The sequence below is a fragment of the Sinocyclocheilus anshuiensis genome, unplaced genomic scaffold, assembly GCF_001515605.1.
Source record: "Sinocyclocheilus anshuiensis isolate Anshui unplaced genomic scaffold, SAMN03320099.WGS_v1.1 scaffold1436, whole genome shotgun sequence".
In the NCBI taxonomy this organism is placed as follows: domain Eukaryota; kingdom Metazoa; phylum Chordata; class Actinopteri; order Cypriniformes; family Cyprinidae; genus Sinocyclocheilus; species Sinocyclocheilus anshuiensis.
In genome coordinates, this window is record NW_015544202.1 from 8,976 (window position 1) to 33,674 (window position 24,699).

The 24,699-nt window shown below is 41.6% G+C and overlaps 1 protein-coding gene across 1 annotated transcript in view; it reads left to right on the forward strand.

The window, feature by feature from the left end:
• Positions 1-8,197: 8,197 nt before the first annotated feature.
• Positions 8,198-24,699, forward strand: part of LOC107696856 (uncharacterized) — a 30,595-nt gene continuing 14,093 nt past the window's right edge. Inside the window, exons 1-9 of the mRNA XM_016497390.1 lie at positions 8,198-8,303; positions 8,618-8,697; positions 11,108-11,126; positions 14,957-15,001; positions 19,908-19,935; positions 20,105-20,202; positions 20,303-20,437; positions 20,558-20,731; positions 20,912-20,957. Coding sequence (XP_016352876.1) covers positions 8,198-8,303; positions 8,618-8,697; positions 11,108-11,126; positions 14,957-15,001; positions 19,908-19,935; positions 20,105-20,202; positions 20,303-20,437; positions 20,558-20,731; positions 20,912-20,957 — 731 coding nt within the window. The remainder of the gene's footprint in view (positions 8,304-8,617; positions 8,698-11,107; positions 11,127-14,956; positions 15,002-19,907; positions 19,936-20,104; positions 20,203-20,302; positions 20,438-20,557; positions 20,732-20,911; positions 20,958-24,699) is intronic.

The window sequence follows — 24,699 nt, forward strand, 5'->3', positions numbered from 1 at the left end:
GATTTAACAAAAGGATATTGGCAGATCCCCTTATCGCCGGTATCTAAGGAAAAAACAGCCTTCACAACGCCGTTTGGATTACACCAATTCGTTACGCTTCCGTTCGGGTTGTTCGGAGCGCTGGCCACTTTTCAGCGTCTCATGGACCGTATTCTCCGACCCCATGCTGCATATGCCTATAGCAATGACTGGCAGTGTCATATGGAGCATGTGAGGGCTGTTCTGAGAGCGCTGAGAGTGGCCGGACTCACGGTTGGGCGTGTGGAGGTCAGGTATCTGGGCTTCCACTTCGGTCATGGGCAGGTGCGTCCCCAAATTAATAAGACGGCAGTGGTTGCAACTTGCCCGAGACCTAAGACCAAAAAGGAGGTGAGACGGTTCTTAGGGCTGGCGGGATATTATAGAAGGTTTGTGCCTAATTATTCGGACCTCACCAGCCCTCTGACTGATCTCACTAAAAAGGAAGCACCAGATCCGGTCCAGTGGACGGAGCTGTGTCAGCAGGCTTTTACCCAAGTAAAGGCTGCTCTGTGTGGCGGGCCGCTCTTACATTCTCTTGACTTTTCTCTCCCCTTCTTGTTGCAGACTGACACATCGGACAGAGGGCTAGGTGCAGTCCTGTTCCAGGAGGTAGAGGGAGAGAAACGGCCGGTGCTGTACATTAGTCGCAAGCTCTCGAAGAGAGAGACTAAGTACAGCACCATAGAGAAGGAGTGTTTGGTCATCAGGTGGGCTGTCCTCACCCTCCGATATTATCTCTTGTGACGGGAATTCACTCTCTGTTCAGACCACGCCCCTCTGCAGTGGCTCCACCGCATGAAGGATACCAACGCGCGGATCACTCGTTGGTATCTAGCGTTGTAATTGGCGTGGAGAGACCGCATAAAGATGCCCGGGAATGAGCTGTGAGGCAGAGAGAGACCGACTGCTGACTGGGGAGAGACTGTGCCTGCTCTGGAGAGCCCTGCGATTGTGATTGTGCATGTGCAATTGTGCTATATTGAGCGCTGGTAGCGCGACGTTCTGCTTTACTTTGTTTGAAGCTGAATAAAAACCCCAGCAGCAGTCAAGCCGACCCCGTCCTATTCCTTCTCAAGTTATTGACGTTGTTACAACCGCATCTTTTAATGTTTTTTACTGCCTAAAGAACCGGGGTTGGCAGGCATGTAATAAACTTTTTTCATGAGCACAGACATGTTGTCATTACAACCATCAGCAAAAGAATAACTCGTACAAGCGTCACGTTTCAGTCTTTTATTAAAAAATAATATAGAGTTAGTAAAAAAATATATTTCAAAATGGATACGTAGCGACAAGAATAGTATTCAAAATGGGTAGATAGTGACAAGAATAGAATACAAAATGGCTACATAATGAATGTATGCTATAAGTAATAATAATAAAAACAATGATAGAATAATGTCACAGGCTGTCTAGCCAATAAAGACAATTTACACACGCCATATATCTAGTATTTAGTTGACCATGTTTTTGACCATTTCGCAGACCGTGTTTTTCTCATTTTTGGAAACCAGCTTCACACACACATCGGTTACATATGTACACATACACAGGACATTGCTTACTCCTACCCCTTCGTCGGCTGCGGATATCTCATCTAGAATTTTTTTGAGCATTACAGGGGGTGGATCGGGTCTGTTAACATACGTCAATTAATACATCCCACGAATCTGATAATCTTCTCATAACGTCCATTTGTTTCTTGAGATTTTTTATACGTCTCTTTTGTACCCCGTGATCTTTCTCAGGGTCGCACACGTGCTCTATAGCCGTAAACATCATTTCAATAATTTGTTCTTTATAACGGGGCATAAACACAACGTCTCTGAAAAAATTATTTCCGCTACACACAGACCCCACAGTCCAGAATTGTTCAGAAAACAGCGCTCATAATGAGCACCACGAAGTGTACACCCTACGGTTTTTATTCAAGTGGCGTGATCTGCATCTGTTGAGTGCGTTTTTTTGAGTATCAACAAAATGTTCAGATGCTGACACGCTGCTTTGCCAGAGATCCACGGCGTCGTAAATGACTTTCTTGTAGTCCTTGTCCAGCAGCTTTTCCCTGATTTCTTGTAGCTTCGCGACGATGAATGGTTCGTCTCTTAATTCGTGGAGGATGGCTCCGGTAGTTCCTTGAATCCTCAGACTGTTGTTGGTCTTCAACCCGCAGCGGCGTAGAGTGAAGTCGATAATGGACTGAAGATCGGGCTTGAACAGCATGCGACACAGTTCGTCAAAGCGTGAGTCGAAATAATAGGTGGGAGGCTCAAACAGGCAGGTGTGTTGCAGCTGGCTCGGATGGTCCGTTGCACAACCCTCGCACTCCTCCCTCAGCTTTTTGTCGACGATGTGTTGCAGCAGCAGCACCATCGTAGCTTTTATGATTTTGAACCCGACTCCGCTGAAACAACCATCTGTGGTATCGAAGCCCCCTGCTGGCTGCAGAGGTGGCACACAGATCCGATAGGAAGGTCAGGTTGCGGTACCCCAACTCCGTGCAGAATTTATCCAACCATTCTTTGTGCAGGTCGGGTGAGCGGGGTTCCCCTGTTGGAATATGGTCGGTAGCATTATCGTCGGTAGACTCGAGGTTGAAAGGAACGTAATCGCATTGTGAAGCAGCGTCTTGAGACATGGTGAAAGTGTGATGTGGAAAGGGTTTGACTTACTGCTCTTTATAGTGTCTGTAGTAAATGGGTGGGGTCTGCAACGCGCATGAACTATTGCAAGGACAGCTCTTGGGAGTAAACAGCTGCGTTTTAATTTTGCAGTATCCGTCACGCATGTCGCACCATCTGAACATTTTGTTGATACTCGAAAAAAGAGCGCTCAACAGATGTAGATCACGCCACTTGAATAAAAACCGTAGGGTGTACACTTCGTGGTGCTCATTATGAGCGCTGTTTTCTGAACAATTGCAGAGCTTCGTCTTGTCTTCGCAGAAGAATATGTACACATAGTCATCTGGGTTCTTTTTTGAGTAGTCACCAACCACTCGGTACCTAGTGTCTGTAGTAAATGGGAGGGGTCTGCAGCGCGCATGAACTGTTGCAAGGACAACTCTTGGGAGTAAACAGCTGCGTTTTAATTTTGCAGTATCCGTAACGCATGCGCACGTAACAATGCGGGTGGATTTTTGAAATATGTAGCCGAATATGCATTCGGTGTTGAGGAAAAATTCGTCTCTCGCACAGTCCGTATTTTCGTGGATAAACTTTGTCAAATACAAATTGGCGATGTACGGTTTTCTAGGAGCCAAAGTCAGACTTTCCAGCATCTCTTCATCCCATTCCTTCTCAGGAGTTTTAGGCGAGTATGAAGCAGCCATGTCTATGTATTATTTATCAGCTCTTTTCTGATTTTCCACAGAAATGGCCTGCTCTATTTAAACAAGTACGCTATGGAGCTCCACCCGATACGAGCACATGTGGTCCACAGCTGTCCCGGGCGATCGAGTTCTCATGTGAGTTCTCACATGACTCATGTCTCAACCATGGAGATCATGGGTTAATTGTGGTGTGACATGATCTATTACAAAACACATCCGCTGATCATTAAAGGACAATATCCTACTTCATGATGGAGGTCACAGGTTAAATATGGCACTCCGGATATATGTTACAAACAGATGGCATTGAACATCCTGTGAACATTTTGGGGTCTCCAAATTTGACTCAAATACTCTGCTTTTTACTCAGGTATTGAAACTAGTGTGGCCCTCTGTCCAGTACACACAATATTATCAAAATAGTTCCAGAGTCACATCAGAAGGTTTGCATCTCCGATCAACACAGTGGTGTTTTGTCACTGAATGATTTAGCGTATTTTAATTGTACTGTAATGCTACTGTAATGCTGTAGCCCAGGGGCCTCTGGTTATCTAAAGGCACTGCTGCTGTGAAGTGACGAACTGTAATCAGTTGGCTGTTGGGGTTGGTCTGCCTCTGTTGATGCAATGGCCTTAACATTGTAGATGTTTGGCACCACAATGCGCAACCGCTCTAGAGCAGGTTTCATAACACATGTAAAAAGTGGTACTAACCCAGCTTCTAGATTAGTAGTATGAAATGTACATATCCAGGATTAAAAGTCGGGATTAATAACGCTAAAACCCTTAAGATGCAAGCACCTGACTGGGAAATTTAATTTGACAAATATTGCCCTTTATTGGAAAAGTTCACTTCTGAAAATGATAGATTAGGTTTAAAATGCTTATTAAATATATCTCATCTGGTGTTATCATTCAACCAGTTACTTTAGAGTTTTCATGTCTTTTTGCAAATAAAAAGCAATACCTTTACTATATTGTATTATAATAGCTATTTAACATTTGACTAGGCTATCTAAAATTTGACTAGGCTTAAAGGTCCCCTGAAATGCTTAGAAACACACAGCGTTACTCTATGTGTTGACGTCATTTTAACTGAAACAGGAGTTTCATATTAATTTTCCTAGAAATCTTAAAGCAGTATTTGCCTCTTGTGTATTTTATGGCAGTGCTATTCCATATTAGTTGGGACCAAATAATGACTTAAGCCCAGGGGCCCTCAGACCACTAAGTCCTTCCTTGGGTATAGCTCTCAGTGAATACAGACATAATGATGTAACAGAAAGCCTGGTGTACTATTTGCCGTCCAGCTGGAATGCTTGTTCTGAAGCAGTATCAATTGCGTTCTCAACAGGATTGCCCTAAAGCTCACTTAGTAATACATTAGGTTCAGAAGCAGCTTGAAGTCACACACACAAATACTTGAACTTAAGGAGGTGATGAATCATATATAATTAAATGTTTCCTTTAACACTAGAACCGCAACGGGGTAAAATTTGCCCATGGCTGTTTTTCAAATGTACGTAACATTAACCCCGCCACTGCCGCCGCAGTCTGACTGAAGAGCGAGCGAGGTTGTATCATGGTGAGCAACAGGTTGTGTACTGGGTAAGATAACTAATCTTAAACTCAGTGACAAATGAACTTAATTATTATCTCCTCTCATGCTCTCCCATCTAAATATGTAACGTTAGCTAAGCCCGTTGTAGATTTGATTAGCCAACAGTATAGCTAGCTGCCAGAGCCCCCAATAGTAAAGCGTCAGGCCAATATTTTCAGAGATTATAGATTATTATAGCTCCAGAGAAGTAAGGTGAGTAACGCAGATCAAATCACTAGCCCATTTGGCGGGTTGATTCATAAATTATGACCGTATGCACACTCAAGTTTATTCGCAGCGGCACCCAACAGCTGTAGTTTGCCATTCAAAGTTTTCTAAAATACGATTTGGGACCGATGTCTGTACATTCTGACTTCACCCTAGTCTACAAGACTGTGTATTGTGCATTTTAATAACAGGTTTGTTTTCTACTATCTAAGACCTGTGCAATGACAATTGCAAAACTTGTTACTTCAATAGTAAGGATTAATATTCAGGACTTGTCAGCCAGTACCACTGTAGCCTTGCAGAGACTTTGCTTTGACAACCTTTTAATTAACTAAGTTCCACATTTCAATATGCCCCTGACTTCTAAGGGGTGATTTTATTTGTGACTACTCCAAACAGCCAAGAATTCTATCAGTAGAACATCACATGTTTCTTTTCTGTTTGCAGGAAGAAGATTTAGTGTTGATGGAGGAGGCAACATTTTCAAGGCAAAACCTTAGACCTGATGCAACATCATCCAATGTCGCATTCACCCTCAGGAGGTACACAAGCAAAAGCCAAATTGAACATTGTCAATTATCAATTCCTATTTTACAAATTCCAGTGTCAGAAGTAGAACTGCCATGCCAGCTTTTGTGGAGAAAGGTAATGGTAACAGTAACTCACATTGAAGCTTAAAAACAGGTCTTCAGGTTACGAATGTAAGCATGGTTCCCAGAGGGAACGAGACGTTGCGTCGGAAACGCTTTGGGAACGCCCCCAGCGTGACCATGCTCTGAATCACATATGAAATCAGTCGAATAGATGGGCGAGACGTCATGGGCGGGTAACGTTGCGACCAGGAAGCTATAAAAGCACGTGCGGTGGAACCAGCGTCAGCTTCTAGGAATGAAGCAAGCGCTCACAGGGATGCCGGAAGTATGTCACTGAGACGCAGCGTCTCGTTCCCTCGGGGAACCATGGTTACATTCGTAACCTGGAGACGTTCCTTTTCAGGAACTCGAGCTGCGTCGGAAATGCTTAGGGAAAGAGTGTGCCCACGCGGCCAGACTTATAAATCCCTGCCTAGTGTGGAAGAGCACAGCTAAGGCGAGAGAAAGGAGCCAGGAGTGGCGCAGAATGCAGGAAGGCAGCTGACAAAGCGTTCCGAAGGCCAACTTCAGAAGGAGTGAGTCTTGACCCTTTAAAGGAGAGGGGAGATCAGAGGACTCGAGGCTACGAAAAAGCATCCTGATCCACCGCTTAGCATAAGTTTATCTGGCCAGAGGCCTCAGCCTCAGCCTCAGCCTCAGCGCACCATGGAGGAAATGTGTAACTAGGGGGTGTCTGCCCACTGACTGGCCATCGACACGTAGACTTTCAAGGTGGAGTGGGTCAACCCTGCAGAGAAACGGGCCTGCAGGAACTCCAGCACTCTACCAACTGGGCAGTAAACTGGGTCGAGCTGGCGGTCTCCGCACCAAAAAGTGAAAAGATTCCGCTTCAGAGCATACAGTTTCCTCGTAGAGGGAGCTCTGGATTGGAGAATGGTCTCAACAACCTCGGTTGAGAGACAGGAAGCTGCGAGTTGTGCCACCCCCAGGGGCCACACCCACGCTTCCACAGCTCCGGGCGGGGGTGAAGATAGTACCCTCCGCCTGTGAGAGGAGATCCCTCCTGATGGAAATTTCCCATGGACAGCTGTCAAGAAGGGAAATCAGGTCAGAGAACCATACTCGGACCGGCTTGAACGGGGCTACCAACAGTGCACGGACCCCGTCCCGGCACACTCTCTCCAGAACTCCCGGGAGCAGAGTGATCGTGGAAAAAGGCGTACAGACGAAGCCTCGGCCATGTCTGTACCATAGCGACCAGTCCGAGAGGAGCTGGATGAGTCAGAGAGAACCAGAGGGCACAGTGCGATGTCTCTTGAGTCGCAAACAGGTCCACCTGAGCCTGGCCAAAAACGCTCTATATCTGCTTCACCACCTCAGGGTGAAGTCTCCATTCCCCGGGCCTCAGCCCCTGCCTCGACAGGATGTCTGCTGCCATATTGAGATGCCCAGGAATGTGAACTACTCTCAGCGAGAGGAGTTTGCCCTGGGACCAAACAAGGATCTGGTGTGCCTGCCTGTAAAGGGAGCGTGAACGCAGACCTCCCTGGTGGTTGATTTAAGAAACCGACGCTGTGTCGTCGGTGCACCAACACATGGCGACCTCTTAGGTCTGGGAGAAAGTGTTTTAATGCTATGGCCCTGAGACAAAAACCAAGCTTACTCCACATGTGGACTTCCGGCTTCGCTACCGTTCGGACGTTCTTGCTTACTGCTCTGCGCTTTGCTCCCTATTTCTGTACTTTTCTTTGATTTTTCTAAGATTTTTACTTCAGCAGATCAGCACAGTGCTCAAACAACATATTTTTGGCACAAACACTAAAACTAAAAACTCTCTGGGACTGGAATAATACCACGAAAAAGAAGACTTTTGCCTCCCACTACCAGCAGCTTACATTCCGGAGAAGGGAAAACACAGTTGCCCACATTCAAACAGAAGAGAAAGAAAATGCCTCCTGTTGAATCTACTTGCTGCATGAACTACTGCAAACTTCTACAAAGGATTGCGGTTCTTGAAACAAAGTTACTTGCTGGACTTCCAAAACAGGCAGAACACTCAGCAGACCGTTGCCACGGACCCCCTCAGCATACAGCCGGTGAGCCCCATGAATCTAGTAAATCTCAACCGTTTATACCAAGTGTAGAGGAACATGCTGAAACTGATTGTCACACTAATCGATGGCACAAACAGGGAGCGAGACCCAAAGGCAGTAGAGACATCAGATTGTCACGAGTTTCTCGTATTGCTGCCATAGCATCCTCTACCCCAGATACGGCTATGACAAGGCTTGTGAATACTGGTATTCTACCACCCCCTATACATCTTGAGAACAGAGTTGAAGCATTAATGAATGCGGGTGAGGAATCCCCAAATGTGATTAAACATGGACCGGATCAGCCAGCAGCTAATATCATCCAATCATCGATGTGGCTGAGTATGTGGATGCCGTGGAGTCACAGAGGAGCCAGAGCAGCATCCACAAACCTCGTGAAAGTGCGGGGCGAGAGTGCAAGGCCGACGGAAGAACCCGGTAAGCTTTTGCCCCCAAAAGCAAACCTCAGGAACTTCCATCCTTCTTTGGGATGATGAAGTACCGGCTGTAGAACCCAAACTGTCTGTCGAGAGAAGGGACCACCTCGATGGCCTCCTTCCTCAAGAGAGTGTTAACGTCTTGTTCCATTACCAGAGACTGCTCGGGGCCCACCAGAATGGGAATGACCCCATTGAAACGAGACGGAGAAGAACGGAACTGATTCGGTAGCCTCTTTCTACAGTGTGCAGGACCCACTGAGACATTTCTGCAGAGACTGAGATAATGAATAATGAGATCTCTGGTGTAATCAGCGTGGCTAGGTCGGGGCCCTGAAGCGGCGAACGACCGGCAGGGAACGGCCGAACTAGCTGTCCTAGAAACCTCCCAAGAGGTAGCGAGCCTCTTAGTACTGCTATGTTTCCGGGTGGTGACTGAGTCAAGTCAAGTCAAGTCAAGTCTTCTGAGAGAAGCGCTCGCTGAAGACCGCTGCGCCCTGAAGCACCATAGGTGGCAGGGTTGGCAGATCGATCTCCTGAGAGCACTGAGGAGAGATGGCCACCATATAATGAGGTGTACACCCCTCTTCCCCAGAGGGGGCCGGCCCTCAGAAGTCCTGGGCCTTAGGCGTCAAGACGTTTTAGCTGAAGACTATCCAGTGGGAATGACGGTCCGCAGATCCGCCTTGCGCTAGAAGCCTTCGGCCCGGGAGCGCCACTCTGACTCTAAATTCTGAGGAGTACGAGAAGTGACGCTCCCTATATGAGGAGCTGGAACACTGTTGGTTGGGGCTGCTCCCGCCCAGCAGCCCCTGTTGACCACCTCAACCTCCTCAGAGGAAGAGAGGTAAACACGTGCTCTTACTCGAGAAATTTTTATCCCAAGAGCCACTGTATATCTAACTTCTCATAGTCAGATAAGTACTTCATTTTATTCCTCAGAATCAAATGCAATCAAACAACCAGACGAGTAAACACGGTCTGGCATGATAAGATTCATATAAAAAATCGAAATGATATATCTAACTTCTCATAGTCAGATAAATACCTCATTTAATCAAACAATCAAACGAGTAAACACGGTCTGGTGTGGAAAGATTCACATCAAAAACTGAAATGATGTAATACACGCATTGCATCGGCAGCGCGCGAGCTGCTTGGTCACACAAACAAATCAATCTCCTCGGAGAAAAATAGCTGCAGCAGCCAGCTCTCACTCAGAGGGGGAAGAAACCGCAGCGCGGGCTTCCAAGCCTCGAGAGAGAGTGCTGGATCTAGGGAGTGCAGGCGGAGAAAGGGCAAGCCATCTCCAACCCATCCGCTAGATCCACGTGCGATCCCCGCGGTCTGAATTGCCGCCATGCCTCAGCAATAGCGGGACCGAACTGCGAGCTCACAAGCACGGACACACTCCTCGGAGCATGCCCGGCGGGAGCGGAGCGTTCAGCGGGGAGAAGCACAATCAGCCCCTTATATCCGAGAGCTGACTGCACGAGCTCCGCTCCCCAGTAAATGCTGCTCATAATAATATAGACATAATATGCTTGTGTAACTGATGCTTGTGCAACTGGTGGGCTCATCGACGCCCTCCATATCAACTTCCTTGAAGAAAGAGAGGCGGAGTGTCGAGCCCTCTTACGGGGGGAAAGAACCGCAGCGCGGGCTTCCGAACCCCGAGAGTGGGCGCTGGATCTGGTAGGGGAGGAAGAAGATAGGGACCCGCCCGTCTACATTCCCTCCACCGGATCCATATGCGAACCCCACGAGCACAGCCGCCGCTCCGCCTCGGCGAAAGCGTGGCCTGCACCACGAGAAATGCCGGTGAAGGCTCCCTCCTCAAAGAGAGCCTTCCGAGAGCGAAGCAAGGCAGTAACAAACGCTTGCCATGCGGGCAGTTAGCTCCCTCGAGAGCTGACTCTGTGTGCTTCGCTCCCAAGCAGACAACACACAAAGAGCGAAGCAAGGCAGTAACAAACGCTCGCCATGCGCGCAGTCAGCTTCCTGGACAGCTGACTCTGCGTGCTTCGCTCCCAAGCAGACAACACACAAACTGTGTGTGTCCCCACCCGAAATATAGCGCGGGCAGGGAGGAACACACAGACTGAATGCTGTCTGCTCTCGCCCAAATGCTTTTTTTTTTTGCTGAAGCTTGGCATAATGGATCTTATAAGTGGACAAACAACACTAAATAAGACTCACAAACAGATAGCGACTGACACACACACAGGGCGCTTGCTGAATGACAAAAAGCTGACGCCGGTTCCACCGCACGTGCTTTTATAGCTTCCTGGTCGCAACGTCACCCGCCCATGCCGTCACAACACTAAATAAGACTCACAAACAGATAGCGACTGACACACACACAGGGCGCTTGCTGAATGACAAAAAGCTGACGCCGGTTCCACCGCACGTGCTTTTATAGCTTCCTGGTCGCAACGTCACCCGCCCATGACGTCTCGCCCATCTATTGGACTGATTTCATATGTGATTCAGAGCATGGTCACGCTGGGGACGCCCCCAAAGCATTTCCAACGCAGCTCGAGTTCCTGAAGGGGAATCAAATCTACAACGGGCTTAGCTAACGTTACGTATTTAGATGGGAGAGCATGAGAGGAGATAATAATTAAGTTCACTCTTCACTGAGTTTAAGATGTTAAGTTAGTTATCTTACCCAGTACACAACCTGTTGCTTGCCATGATACAACCTGCTCGCTCTTCTGTCAGACTGCGGTGGCAGTGGCGGGGATTCCGGGGAAACGTAGTGGGCGTGGTCAACCTGTGACTTCAATCGAGAGTGACCAATAGAAAAAGGCCTTTCATCCTGGTGGGTAGAGACCGCCCACTGAGAGACAGCTTCACCGGCAAGCAAAACTTTTCAACTCTCAAACAAAAGTTTTAGACCCGCAAAAAAAGACGGCAGAAAAGAGAGTCACATTTGTGGTATCGCGATGAAAAGTGTTTGAAGTGCACAAAGAAAAATTAATATTTTCAAAGATTTATACGCACTGCAAATTATTTTGTTATCAATTTCTTTATTTTTGAGCCTTAAGAAGACTTTTTTTTGCAATCTTTTATTTTTTAATTACAAAATAATTAGTTTTACTCTCAAACATATAATGTTTGATTGAATAATAAAGGCACAAAAATTATTCCATACACAACACCTGGGTAAAAAAAATAATAATAATTAAATAAGCCAATAAAATGACCCAACAGACTAAACCCAGCATTTGGTTTACTTTGTGTAAAATTATGTACACATGTGATACCAGATTAAGAGCCTAATAAAAGTTATTTTATTTTACATGGAGCAAGTCGATTAGTGGAGAGAAAATATGTTGAGAGCTGAATACTAACTTTGGTATTCAGTAAGCACCTGTTTTTGGACACTTTTGCTAACAGTATTCATGTGGCTGAATGAATCTGTTAACTGAACACGTTTTCATGATGCTGCATCCACCACTAGGTGTTAGTCTCATTTAGCCAAACCTTTGATTAACGGTGAAAGGTATGGGCTCTATTGCAGCTTTAATTGGCAAAGAACAGCCCACTAACACAGGAAGACGTTGTCTGACTGGCACAAAAAAAAAATCAAACACAGTTCACTTTGTTCAATGGGGCAGACCAGTGTGAAACTATCTATGTTTCACTTAAGATGAATAAAAGTGTAGCACTTAATACACTGTATTGTTCTCTGCTCTGGAGAGCTCTGTAGTACTTAAATTTGTACTTGAAAAATAAACCATTGTACTATTGTAAACTGACATTCCAATACACGGTCAGAAAAACAATTTGCAAACATTTAGATACAACAGCTTGTTACTGTGGAAGTACCCTTAAAACAGGAGATTAGACAAACCTACTCCTGGAGGGCTACTATCCTGCAGTGATTAGCACCAACCCTAATCAAACAGGCAAGTGTGTTAAAGCAGGATTGGGCCCTAAATTTGTAGGAGGGTAGGCATACAGATGTGGGATTAGCTACCCCTGTCTTAAAGAGACACCTTTATGCCTTATATATCCCTAAAATATGGATATTAGTGCCTTAGAGTAGTAATATACCTGTATGGACCCTTAATGTACTACTATGAACCTTTTAGGGGTAAATAAGGTACAAAAATACCCAGTTATGGGTACTGCTCCAGTGACAAGCTGTTGTATCAATAAAGGTACATTTTTGGCTCTTTGTGTTTTCTGAGAGTCAAAGACACTCATAGTAATGTCTGTTTGGAATATGTCTATCCACTATATAGAGCCCACAAACACTTTGGGTGATACAGTGTCCATATTTTCATGTTTAGCTGCAAATGCCACAGGTATTCTGTTGTTTGTGAAGTACTTCATGATATTCCCATTTATGATGTGAGAGGACACACAACTAACAAAACTGGACCACTCGCAAATCTTTTAATGATTTGGCCAATCTTTATAAATTATACTATTTCCATATTCCATTTTTGCAGTCTTGTACATTGTATACACAGCTTTGTCTCATGGTGGACATCTAAAGACTGACATACACTAGGCTCCTGGAAAACCTGTAGAAGTAGCCAATCTGATTAGGACTGACTTGCCTCATAGCAAGAGAATTCCCCCTGGATCAAGTCCCAGATGAGCTTGCAGGCCTTGGTGGAGTTTGCATGTTCTCCCAGTGTTGAAGTGTTTTTTTTTCCTAAGGGATTTTCCTGGTTGTATTGGCACAGCCAGTAGTAACTCTGAAGTGGTGTAAGCCGGCCATAATTTAAGTGTGACATTTATCAAAGTCAACAACTGGAGAATGGGGGATGCCGTGGTCAGAGCTGTGTTTTTGTTGGTGTGAATCTTGAACTTATTTGATGTGATAAGATCTTTAACATGGCTTATTGTGCTTAATAACATTTTTTTTTTTTTTGCTTGTTTTTTTAAAGAAAGAAAGAAAGAAAGAAAGAAGGAAAAAAGAAAACAACAAAAAAAAGAGAAAAATGAAAAGAAAAAACAAAACAAGTGCTTTCCTTCCAAAGGACTTCTTTATTTTACATATAACAAGAGAACTCTATTTACAATAAAACAATACATTAATATGCATGATAGGCCTATTGTATTTATTTATTTATTTATTTATTTCATTGTATTGACAAAAAATTGAAACATTCTGGGTGTTGTAGCCCTTTTAAGAAACCTTGAGTATTTTCTTTCTCTTTCAGTGATCATATTGTTTTCCAGATGTGAACCAAGTGTTTGGGGTTTTGGAACCATCAGGGACCCATCAGTGGCTGACAGATACATTTTCCCTATAATATTCACAAAGGCAGCTGATGCAAGATTCTGCAATGACTTTTTAAAAATCAAAAGTTTATGGACAACACTTGCAAAGGCTCAGATACACCAAACTGACAACAAAGAACTAGCAACAACAAAAGCTGATTCACTACTTTTCTGAACAGCAAATTAGAGTGATCTCTCTCTCAAACGGTCTCCACAGCTGAATCAACATGCTCAGTCAGTCAACCAAAAAGTGGCCACCCTCGGTCCTTGCGCAAACCATGCAGAACACAATATCTAGGCAGACTAGGCTCATAATTACATTAGCTGATTATTACGTAATCTTGTTTACATTATTACTATTACTAACATGTTCAGTCTACTGCGTAATACAGATCTTCTTTCAGTAAAACTATAAAGTTCTCTATCAAAACATCATCAGCCTTTTTCCAGTGAAGAAATTAAGCCACTGCTGACTCCTGCTGAATCAAGCAAATCAGATCAAGCCGAGCATATCTCTATCCGTGATATGTAAACAATCAATTATACTGAAATATATCCCTGACCGCACTGAGTCAATAATCTGATTACTTTTGTGGGACTGATCAAGATATTACATGTAGCTAGTCTGAGTAACAAAATGCTTTCTCTGCCTCCAGATTTGACTGTAATAATAATGCAATGGCTGATACTTCAAATTAACAAATTAACAATAAAAACAAAAACCATCTCAAGCAAAGAGGGAATACACACCCATGTATATATTAATGGTTACCCCATGGTATTACAGATGATAAATGATGCCAAATTTAGAGGATAATTTAGAATATTACCATTTAAACAGCCAGTATTTATTTATGTTTTATTAATTTATGGTAATTATTTTATCACTAATATGTATGATGAATATAGTGAACATGGGTTTGTTTGTGTTTGGATGCATCCTAGTACAACAACTTCTCCAAAGCACCTTACAGTATACTAACAGTAATAATATTCCAGAAATCATTACTAAAGTGTGATGACATGGATCTCAGTGACTGTGCAGTTCACTAATCAACCCTACATGCACTGATGCTATAGTCTTGCCAAACATCAGTAAAATGAATTGATTCACTGTATTATCATGTCCATACATGTTACTTCCTTTTCATGCTTTTTGGCATCACAATCTGTGGTCCCTCCTTACTATGATGCAACCTAAAAAGGCGGAGCAAAAGTTTTATTTTGGGGTGCATAAATTCTCATCCTTGGAATATTCAAGCTTCATTGAACAGGGATACACAATGGAGATCAGCAGATCAGCTGCATGTATGACAGCACATTTGTAAAGTTCTGGGTTACCTATATTGTAAGTTTATTTTTATTATTTTTTAAGTGATATTTTATAACTTTGTATTTTTTTTATTGAAGGTGTAGTGACAGTATTGTGTATTTTTGCCACATCCTCTGCACAAGGTAAGGAAACATTATAATTATACTTTAGACATTTACTATTACTAGTTTTATGTAGTGTCAGCAATTGTTGTAAGAGTGACAAATCATTCAAACTGACAATTGAGTGAGTCTAATACATGTTAGTGGTTTATTTAAAGCAGTTTGTTGTTGAATATTTATATATTTATACCACTGGTGTGGAGATACAAGTTAGACAAACAAACTCTGTGTGTGTTTGCTGGGTTTTTTTTTTTTTTTTGGCTTTGTTTTTTTTCTGTTTTTACATGTATTTTTTGTTGAATGTAATGCTGGGCAGAGTTAATTTATATATCTTTTTTCAGAGAATTCTGTTTTTTTTTTTTATCTTTGACAATTATCAACCCCCGTTTCCCCGCAAAAAAAAAAAAAAAAGTGCACCAATTCAAAGTTGTTTTTTTTTCTCTCATTACCGCATTGTTTTATTTGATGCAATCTGTTAAGCCACTTATGGTCTTTGTTCATGCTTTTATGTATTAGGCAGTTTTTGCAGTGATAGTGGGCCCCATTGGTAGTAGGCCTAAGTTTAGCATAAGTGGTTTTTAGTAGAATCCAGATAGACACTCTCCAGAACCATTAAGGAGTCTAATAGCATCAGTGCAGTCCAATGACTAGTTACCACACTTATAAAAGAAGATTAAGATATCGCCGATTTTAACGGGTTCTGTTGTCTAGTCGCTTTGCGCAGCTCGCGTCCGGTGTAAACACGGGGTAAAATTAGCAATCACGTCAGTGAAACACCGAATGTTTGCTTTACTTTGCTACAGAGTCATTTTTAAACAAGACAGTGTGATGCAAGCTTTTCAGAGAGACTGAAAGAAAGTCTGACTAGTGATCCAACAGTACCCATACAGAAGTCACATAGATTGAAATATATTAATAATAAACACATTTTCATATATTTAAATATCTTACATTTAATTAGAAGAAAATATATTTTATACAATATATGTAAATATATTTTAAAAATATATTTAAATATTTGATTTTGGCTACTGTTTAATATTTTTCACATATATTAAACATACGTAAATATATTTTTATCGGAAATATTTACCGATTAATTAAGAATTAATTAATTAAGATTAAATTAAATCTACATATATGTAAATGTTTTCATTTTATATAGATTATAATTTGCCCCTTCATAATAAATCAAACAGAAATTGGACACTGAAAAAATGTAAAAATCTCCAGACACATCCTTCTGTAAGCATCCAGGGTCAAAACATTGTGCACAAATATGAAAGTCTTAGTAGGCATTCAACTCATTGCATTTAAATATTTAAGAGCCATCATTAACCATGCACACAATTCATCAACTAATCACATGCTCCCACAATAATACATCAGCTAATCACGCCCTTAATCAACCCACTTCAAATGAGAAATTGAAATTCATATGCAAAATCTTTTTTTTTTTTTTTTTACCATTCACCATTTAAAAAAGAAAAAAAAAGCAATATCATGCCTGGGCTTCTTTCATTGCAGGTTACATTGTTATGCCAGTAGGTGGCAGCCAGAGACTGTCTTAATCAGTTAGTTAACCACTGCAATCCATATGAGAGAGAGGTCTTGTGTGGAGGGTGGATCTGGTACTGACTTCTGTACATGTTGTCTCAACATCTCTTGATTATCTGTCTTCACAAACTGCCCTGAAATACAATTCAAACATTAACAATGATTGTTGTAAATGTAACGTGAAGCTCTTACATTCACAATGCTCATTTTGGCCTCTACAGCACATTTTGGTGGTGAAGTGTGCAGGAAATTCTGCCAGACTGAAATTTTATCTTTGGTGAACAGTCTTCAAGAGTGCAAATAAAACTTTAAGTTTTAAGTACCTTTCAGACTCGCGTGAGGTTTCCACAAGCAACAAAGTCTACTTGAACAAACACTTCACTGCGTTTAAAGTTGAAAAAATAATATTTAAACAACTAAATGGATCTATATAATTTTACCTCTGACTGTAACCCAGACCGCTTCACATGCTAATTAACTAAGAGGGAAATATAAAATTAAGCATTGGGAACTTAATAACTTTACAATACAAAACATTATAAGTCTATAGTTACATTTAATGTTAGATCGGCAAATTGACTAATAAAAAAAATTCACCTTCAGCGTCCATCCAGCTTGGCAGATCATAACCTTTACAGACTGTTAAAGGGGTCATATGATGCTGCTAAAAATAACATTATTTTGTGTATTTGATGTAATGTATTTTCCACATACTGTACAATATTATTTCTCCTCTATGCCCCGCCCTTCTGAAACGCGTCGATTTTTACAAAGCTCATCAGCCTGAAAAAGCGAGGTGTGTTCTGATTGGCCAGTTATCCAGTGCGTTGTGATTGGCCGAATTGAGACTTTAGTCTTTGCAACTTTACAGATCTTCTTTATGCACCAAGAGCTTGTAACACTCCAAAGAGAAAGGAAAAATTTAAATCGCATCATATGACCCCTTTGAAGTTTGAAGTGAGGCACATTCACAGTACTCTGGTTCTGTCTTATTGTTATTAATTTTTATTTCAAGGATTTTTTTTTTTATTATCATCTGTGTCTCATTTCAAATTATGTTGGACCCCTCTGTAGGTTGTTGTGTATAAAGTGTCCTCAGTGCAGAGTTAAACAAAATGACCTAGGACATACAGGAAATATTTTATATTTATATATATATATATTTGATTTATTTTTTAAAATATTAGATAAACTTTTGAATGTTACTACTTACTAGTCAGATGGTTCATAACGCCTTGGAGATGTTCTTCAACAGGAGATCCGCTCCAGCTCTGCAGCATGGCCATCAGCATGGAAGAATATAGGAACAATTTGTCACGGAGCCAACAAGATATAGTACACAATGTCAGGTTTATTAGAAATAAACAAACTAGAGCATAGGTGAAATGCTGAAAAGAGAAATAGTAATATGGAAAACAAACAAAAAAATCTTAAGATACCAGAATTCACATTTTTAGATTTTACAGATGCATGATGATATATTGTGAACAATGCATATAAAGTTATTTAATACGCTTTCTCACATTATCTGTGTTTCCTATACCTCTGTCAGCAGCTCCCATTAGACATTTTTCTTGGAACTTCCCCTCCATTTTAGAGGTTTTGTCTGATGCTCCTGAAATCACAGTACAATTTTTATCAATATTTGTTTACAAAAAAAAAAAAACCTGTTTGAAACACAGTGGTTTGATATAGTTTCAGCCCATTGTAGCCTGCATGTAAGTGACGTCACCGATTGGCTCTACAGTGCAGACTTTTAGGTTAAATTAATTAGCTTACTTCCATTTATCTATTGACAAATTACCAGCAAAACATTTACAAAGCTATCAAAACCGTTCATCTACACATAAGATGTGATTAAAAGCGCAAACTTTCAAATCTATAGTTAGCCTACCTCTTATAGTTAGCCTGTATAGTTAACAGTTGTGATGCTATCAGGTCTTTTTCCGAAGCTAGACCATTTCTGTAAAGTAAATATTGAACAGAAACGTGTCAGTTACATGTAAGAAAGTGTCAGGCAGAGTTGTATGTATTATTTCTGTGATTTTAGTGACTAAACTTACCTGAAAGCAGTGAAAACAACACTGAGAGATGGAGTTTCGCTACTTGTCAGCTGAGTTGACGCCCCGTTTCCATGGTAATTCCCTCCGCTCCAGTTTAATGCGACTGGAATGTTCAACATGCGCGCCAATTAAAACATGTCAAAGTTACCAGCGTTTACGTAAATAGTACATAAAAGTCAGATAAAATATCCTGAAACTTGATCACGTATTGTTTAAGTGGGTAGTAGGCCTACATCAAACTGTAAATTCAATGAGAATTTGAAAGCAGTATTGCAAAACATTGTTTGAAGTCAGTTTATACACAGATAGCTAGATATATAGATGGATGGATGGATGGATGGATGGATGGATGGATGGATAGATAGATAGATAGATAGATAGATAGATAGATAGATAGAATAACTTTAAACAGTAAACTTATAGTGTAGTTAAAAGTTAGGCTGCATTGCAAAAACACAATGATTAGAAATACATCATATTAGGTATGAATATAATTTCACATAAACACATAGCCTAATTAAACAGGCAACATGAGCTTATAGATAGATAGATAGATAGATAGATAGATAGATAGATAGAATAACTTTAAACAGTAAACTTATAGTGTAGTTAAAAGTTAGGCTGCATTGCAAAAACACAATGATTAGAAATACATCATATTAGGTATGAATATAATTTCACATAAACACATAGCCTAATTAAACAGGCAACATGAGCTTTATGTTCTATGCATTTTTAAAATATAGGCTATTTTCAAAATGTATTTCAATATATTTAACAGTGTTTCACATACGTATATGTGAATATAGTACCTTTCTGTAGGCCTATGGGTAATGTCGCAACACAAGTGTGAGTAAACATGTTACCACTGTTGCATTGTCTGTTCCAGACTGTTTGATATATACTGAGTATTTATACTTTTTTAACCCAAATGACCCATGTTGTTTTCAGAGAACGTCACAACAGCATCCATCTGTTATTTTAATAAGCGAAACTTTTAGCCAATCATAGTGGGCATTTACTTGCAAGTTGCAAGTCTTGAATGCACCCCGCCTATAAAAACACCATTCTGCAAAGAGGCTCAAAAACAGAATATAAAATATTTAAAATAGCCTGTTACTTCTAAAATATGATTTATTATTTTTTTAATGTAAAATCACAATAACATAATAAGTGAACCTCAAAGACCATAAAACAATAATTACAAAAAAAATGGAGTTCATGACCCCTTTAAAGCCGTACTATCATTTTTGTCCACAGGAGACTAGTTACCACTTTTCATAATTAATCATCTCTTTGTTCCTCAGCATTTTGCCATCATGACAAAGGGAGCCAGTGAGTGACCTTACACACAGCCTTAACTCCGAGCCTCTCAACACCGTTATAAGAGTTTTGGGATTTTTATTATTATTACATATGCATTTTATCATAGATCAATTAAATGTAAATTAACAGAATGATTTGGTAAGAGTAAAATATGAGTGATCTGTCTTTATAATGTCAGCAGCAATGCAGGTTTCAGTGGACAGATGAAAGGCAGCCATCATCTGCACTGTTGTGGAAATGTGTCTTACAAGATCTCAGAAAGCTCCTGCTGTAATGGTAGGAAAAACTCTTGCAGTTGTTAGTTTGTGGTAGCTGAGTCCCTGAGAGTTTAGGACATACACAATGATTGAACACTTTATATTTCAATGTGTTGCAGGAAATGTAACTCTGGGATTAAGCCAGCTGGTGGCTGACTGCTGTGATTCTGTAGCTTACAATCCCCTTAACGAGATTTGCTGTGATGGAAGGATTCGGACTCGAAGCAGCACTCACATGAAATGCTGTGGCAAAGGTAGCCGATGCACTTGACACATTTTTGTATGCTTAAGAAATTTTGTTGAGATTGATTTATTGATCTTTATACTATTTGATTAAGAATGACTTCTTTTATGATGAGTTTTCTCATTTACAGTCATGTACCTGACAACGACTCATTTGTGTTGTGGTGGTGACGAAATATTTGAATGGAAGGAAAATCATTCTTGTTGTGGCAATAAAACGTATGACATGACAACCCAATACTGCTGCACTAACCTTACACTAAAAGTAAAGCCTAAAAATGAAACTTGCTGTCCAAAAGCAACAGGTGTGTGTAAACAAAGCTTACAGTGATTATTAGATAAATAATTAAATAAATGTGATGCAAGTGACTAAACAGTGGAACAAAGAAATATTGTACTCTGTAATCTTTCATGTGTTTTTAGTTAAACAGTAAAATATTTGCCATTTGTTTTAGTAGGTTATAATGTGAATCTTATTCTCACAGATTCTGATAAAAAAACAAAATGCCAGCAAGGCTCTCTTCGCACCTGGTGAGTCACACAGACCTAATGCTATACCTCCAAGAGACAACATAAGTTAAAAGCTTTATCTACTCTCAGCTTTTCTTGAATGCAAAAATACCAGAATACTGATCATTATAAAATGTGTCCTTCTTTTGTAATTGAATGAATGATAATCAGATTTTGTTGTTTTCGATTGAAATCAGAATTGTTGATGTCGACAGCAGTGAAAAATGTACTCTCAGTTCCCTGAGATACAGGAACGACTACTGCGTCGCTAGACTCTATGGAAAAAAGTCATTTTTTCTCCGATACTGAAGCCTTTTTTAATAATGCAGTGTAACTGCATGGCCATTGGTTCATGCAGTGAAAATAAAAACAAACCAATGGTGAGTCAGCAGAGCTGCACAAGCCCGAAGCCACAAAGTTAGTGGCCGAGTACATTCCCTTTCGATACTACACTCCTACTGTGTCGCTAGACACTATGGGAACCAGTACAATCACGCCGTGCTATGAAGAGGAACGATTACATTTACATTACATTACATTTAGTCATTTAGCAGACACTTTTATCCAAAGCGACTTACAAATGAGGACAACGGAAGCAATCAAAATCAACAAATGAGCAATGATATACAAGTGCTATAACAATTCTCAGTTAGTTTAACGCAGTACACGTAGCAAGGGTTTTTTAAATAATATAATAAATAAAAAGAAAACAGATAGAATAGAAAAAGAATAGAGCAGGCTAGTGTTAGAGGTCTTTTTGCTTTTGTTAATTGTATAATAAATGAAAAGAAAACAGAATACAAAAAGATTAGAAAGCAAGTGTTGTTTTTTTTAAGAAAACAAGCAGCAAATGAATAGAGTGCAAGTCTAAAAGGGACAAGTGTTATTTTTTTAAGAATAGAATTAGAATACAGAGTGCTAGAGTTAGAGGGTCAAATAAAGATGGAAGAGATGTGTTTTTAGCCCGATTCTTGAAGATGGTTAAGGACTCAGCTGCTCGGATTGAGTTGGGCAGGTCATTCCACCAGGAGGTAACATTTAATTTAAATGTCCATAAAAGTGATTTTGTGCTTCTTTGGGATGCCACAATAAAGCGACGTTCACTTGCAGAACATCTCGGTTACGTATGGTAACCCTCGTTCCCTGAAGGAGGGAACGGAGACGTCACGTCGGATGACCGACGAATTGTGATCTCGCTTAGAGAGACCAATCTACTTTGAGTGTAAAAGCGATCGACATCCAGTCGTCGGGAGGAGCGCCAAAGGATACGGCTGGTGCGCTCCTTGTAGAGAGCCCAGCACGTTCCATTGGCAGCTCAACTGGTTGCGGAGTGCCTCAGACCGCCCGCGCTACTGCCTGAAGTAGCCCCCGCCTGGCTGCCGCCATGAGGAGAACTAGATCGAGGCAGAGGCAACGGAACTCCGCCCCTTGAGGAAACGGAGCTTGGCCCGCTAAAGGGGTGCAGAGCCAGTGGTGGTTTTGTAGGCAAACATCAATGCCTTGAATTTTATGCAAGCAGCTATTGGTAGCCAGTGCAAATTGATCAACAGAGGTGTGATGTGCATTCTTTTTGGCTCATTAAAATTTAATCTTGCTGCCGCGTTCTGGATTAATTGTAAAGGTTTGATAGAACTGGCTGGAAGACCTGCCAAGAGAGCATTGCAATAGTCCAGCCTGGACAGAACAAGAGCTTGAACAAGGAGTTGTGAAGCATGTTCCGAAAGAAAGGGCCTGATCTTCTTGATGTTGAATAAAGCAAATCTGTTTTGTATGTGAACATCCCTTAACTACCCTTAAGCACCCGAGGGGCTCAGAGGGACAAGTATAATAGGGCAAGCCCTTCATGTGGCAACAGGCTAAACTCACAGAGGTCACGCCCAGCCTGGGTAATCGCTCCAAGTAAGACTCGTACAGCTTCGGTACTAGGGAGGGCCGAGAGCATACCAGAAGTAGCAGTTCCAGCAAGTTTGAGCATGTTACGGCCAAACCATACACAGAGCTGATCCCGCCTTCTGGCAAGTGTGTGCCGATTATGAAGAAAGAACCCTGGCCTGTAAGGCAGGAGTGTCCAGGTTGTAAAACCTAGCAAATGTGGACGGCGAGGCCCAGCCAGCCGCCGCACAGATTTCTGTGATAGACCAAGCACAAGAAGAGGCCACGCCACTGGTGGAGTGGGCTCATACTCCAATGGGACATTGCAGGCCCAAGGAAGAGTATGCTAGTGTAATAGCATCAACTATCCACCGGGAAAGTCTCTGCTTCGTGACCGGATGACCCTTGGTGTGGCCACCAAAGCAAATAAAGAACTGCTCTGACTGCCTAAACCGGGCAGAGCACTCAATGTAAATTCTCAGCTCCCTGACGGGGTAGAGTAAATACAGCTCCTGGTACTCCTCCGATGGAGGAAGCGCAGAGAGTGTAATGACCTGTGCTCTGAATGGACTAGAGATCACCTTAGTTACATAACCCTGCCTTGGCTTCAGGATGAACTTAGAGTCGCTGGGTCCGAACTCAAGGCAGGAAGGGCTCACAGAGAGCGCCAGCAAGTCTCCCACTCGCTTGACAGATGCTAAAGCCAGTAGCAGAGCGGTTTTCAGCGATAGGAGCCGAAGGTCGGATGACTGTAGCGGCTCAAAGGGAGGGCTCAGAACAGTGGGCATATCCCATGTAGGGACGGTAAAGGGGGAAGGTGGGTTCAGCCTCCTGGACCCCTTCAGAAAGTGAACAACTAAGTTGTTCCTGCCCACCGATTGACCAGCTATAGAAGTGTGAAAAGCTGCTATAGCCGCTACATAGACCTTTGAGAGTGGAAGAGGAGCGACCCTTATCCAACATCTCTTGGAGGAAGGACAATATCAACAATATATCACAAGAAATTGGGTCTTTGCCACGGGCTGCACACCAGGTGGAGAAGACGGGACCATTTAAGGGCATAGTGCCATCTCGCAGATGGGGCTCAAGCCTGAGTAATTGTATTTAAAATGCTCTCGGGGAGGTCTGCAGGCTCCCATCGAAAGGCCAGAGGTGCAGAGCCCACAGCTGCCATAACGTCCTGTTCGCCTGAGAAACAGGGACAGACTGGGAGTAAAAAACGGCCCTGGATTTTCTCCAAAATAGGCCCACCACGACTACAAACAGTAGCTACTATCTCACAATATTACAGCAATCCTATCGCATTTATGGCAAATAACATCACAAAACCCATGGTGACCCTGCTGACAAAAAACAATAGAAACCATCACAGAAATACGAATAATTTCCACTACAAATGCCATTACAAACATTACAAACCATCAACTTTTATCCATTAAAACCATTAAATAATGGTTTCCTGTAGTGTGATTTGGGACGTATTACATTAGGATTTAATTAGGATTAGGGTTTATTACATATTACATTAGGATTACATTTGGTTTTAACAAAAGCCATGAACAGAAGGTGACTAATTACCAGTAGAGACCAACGGGCACCATTACAGTTTCCATTAAAACAATACAATTTTCATTATAACCAGTAAAACCATTACAAATTATGTGATGGTTTCTATTTTTTTTTCAACAGACTATTGAAATAAATGTATTATTGTATGAACTAAAATACTTGAAATCTACATAAAAAGAGCAGAAAGCAAAATGTATATGACAACGATAAACATAAACCTAGAATCTAGAAACCTGAAACAACAGAATTCTTCAGTTTGAGTATTCATATGTCTCTGTGTGAGTGAGTGTGTGTGTGTGTGTGTGTGTGTGTGTGTGTTTGT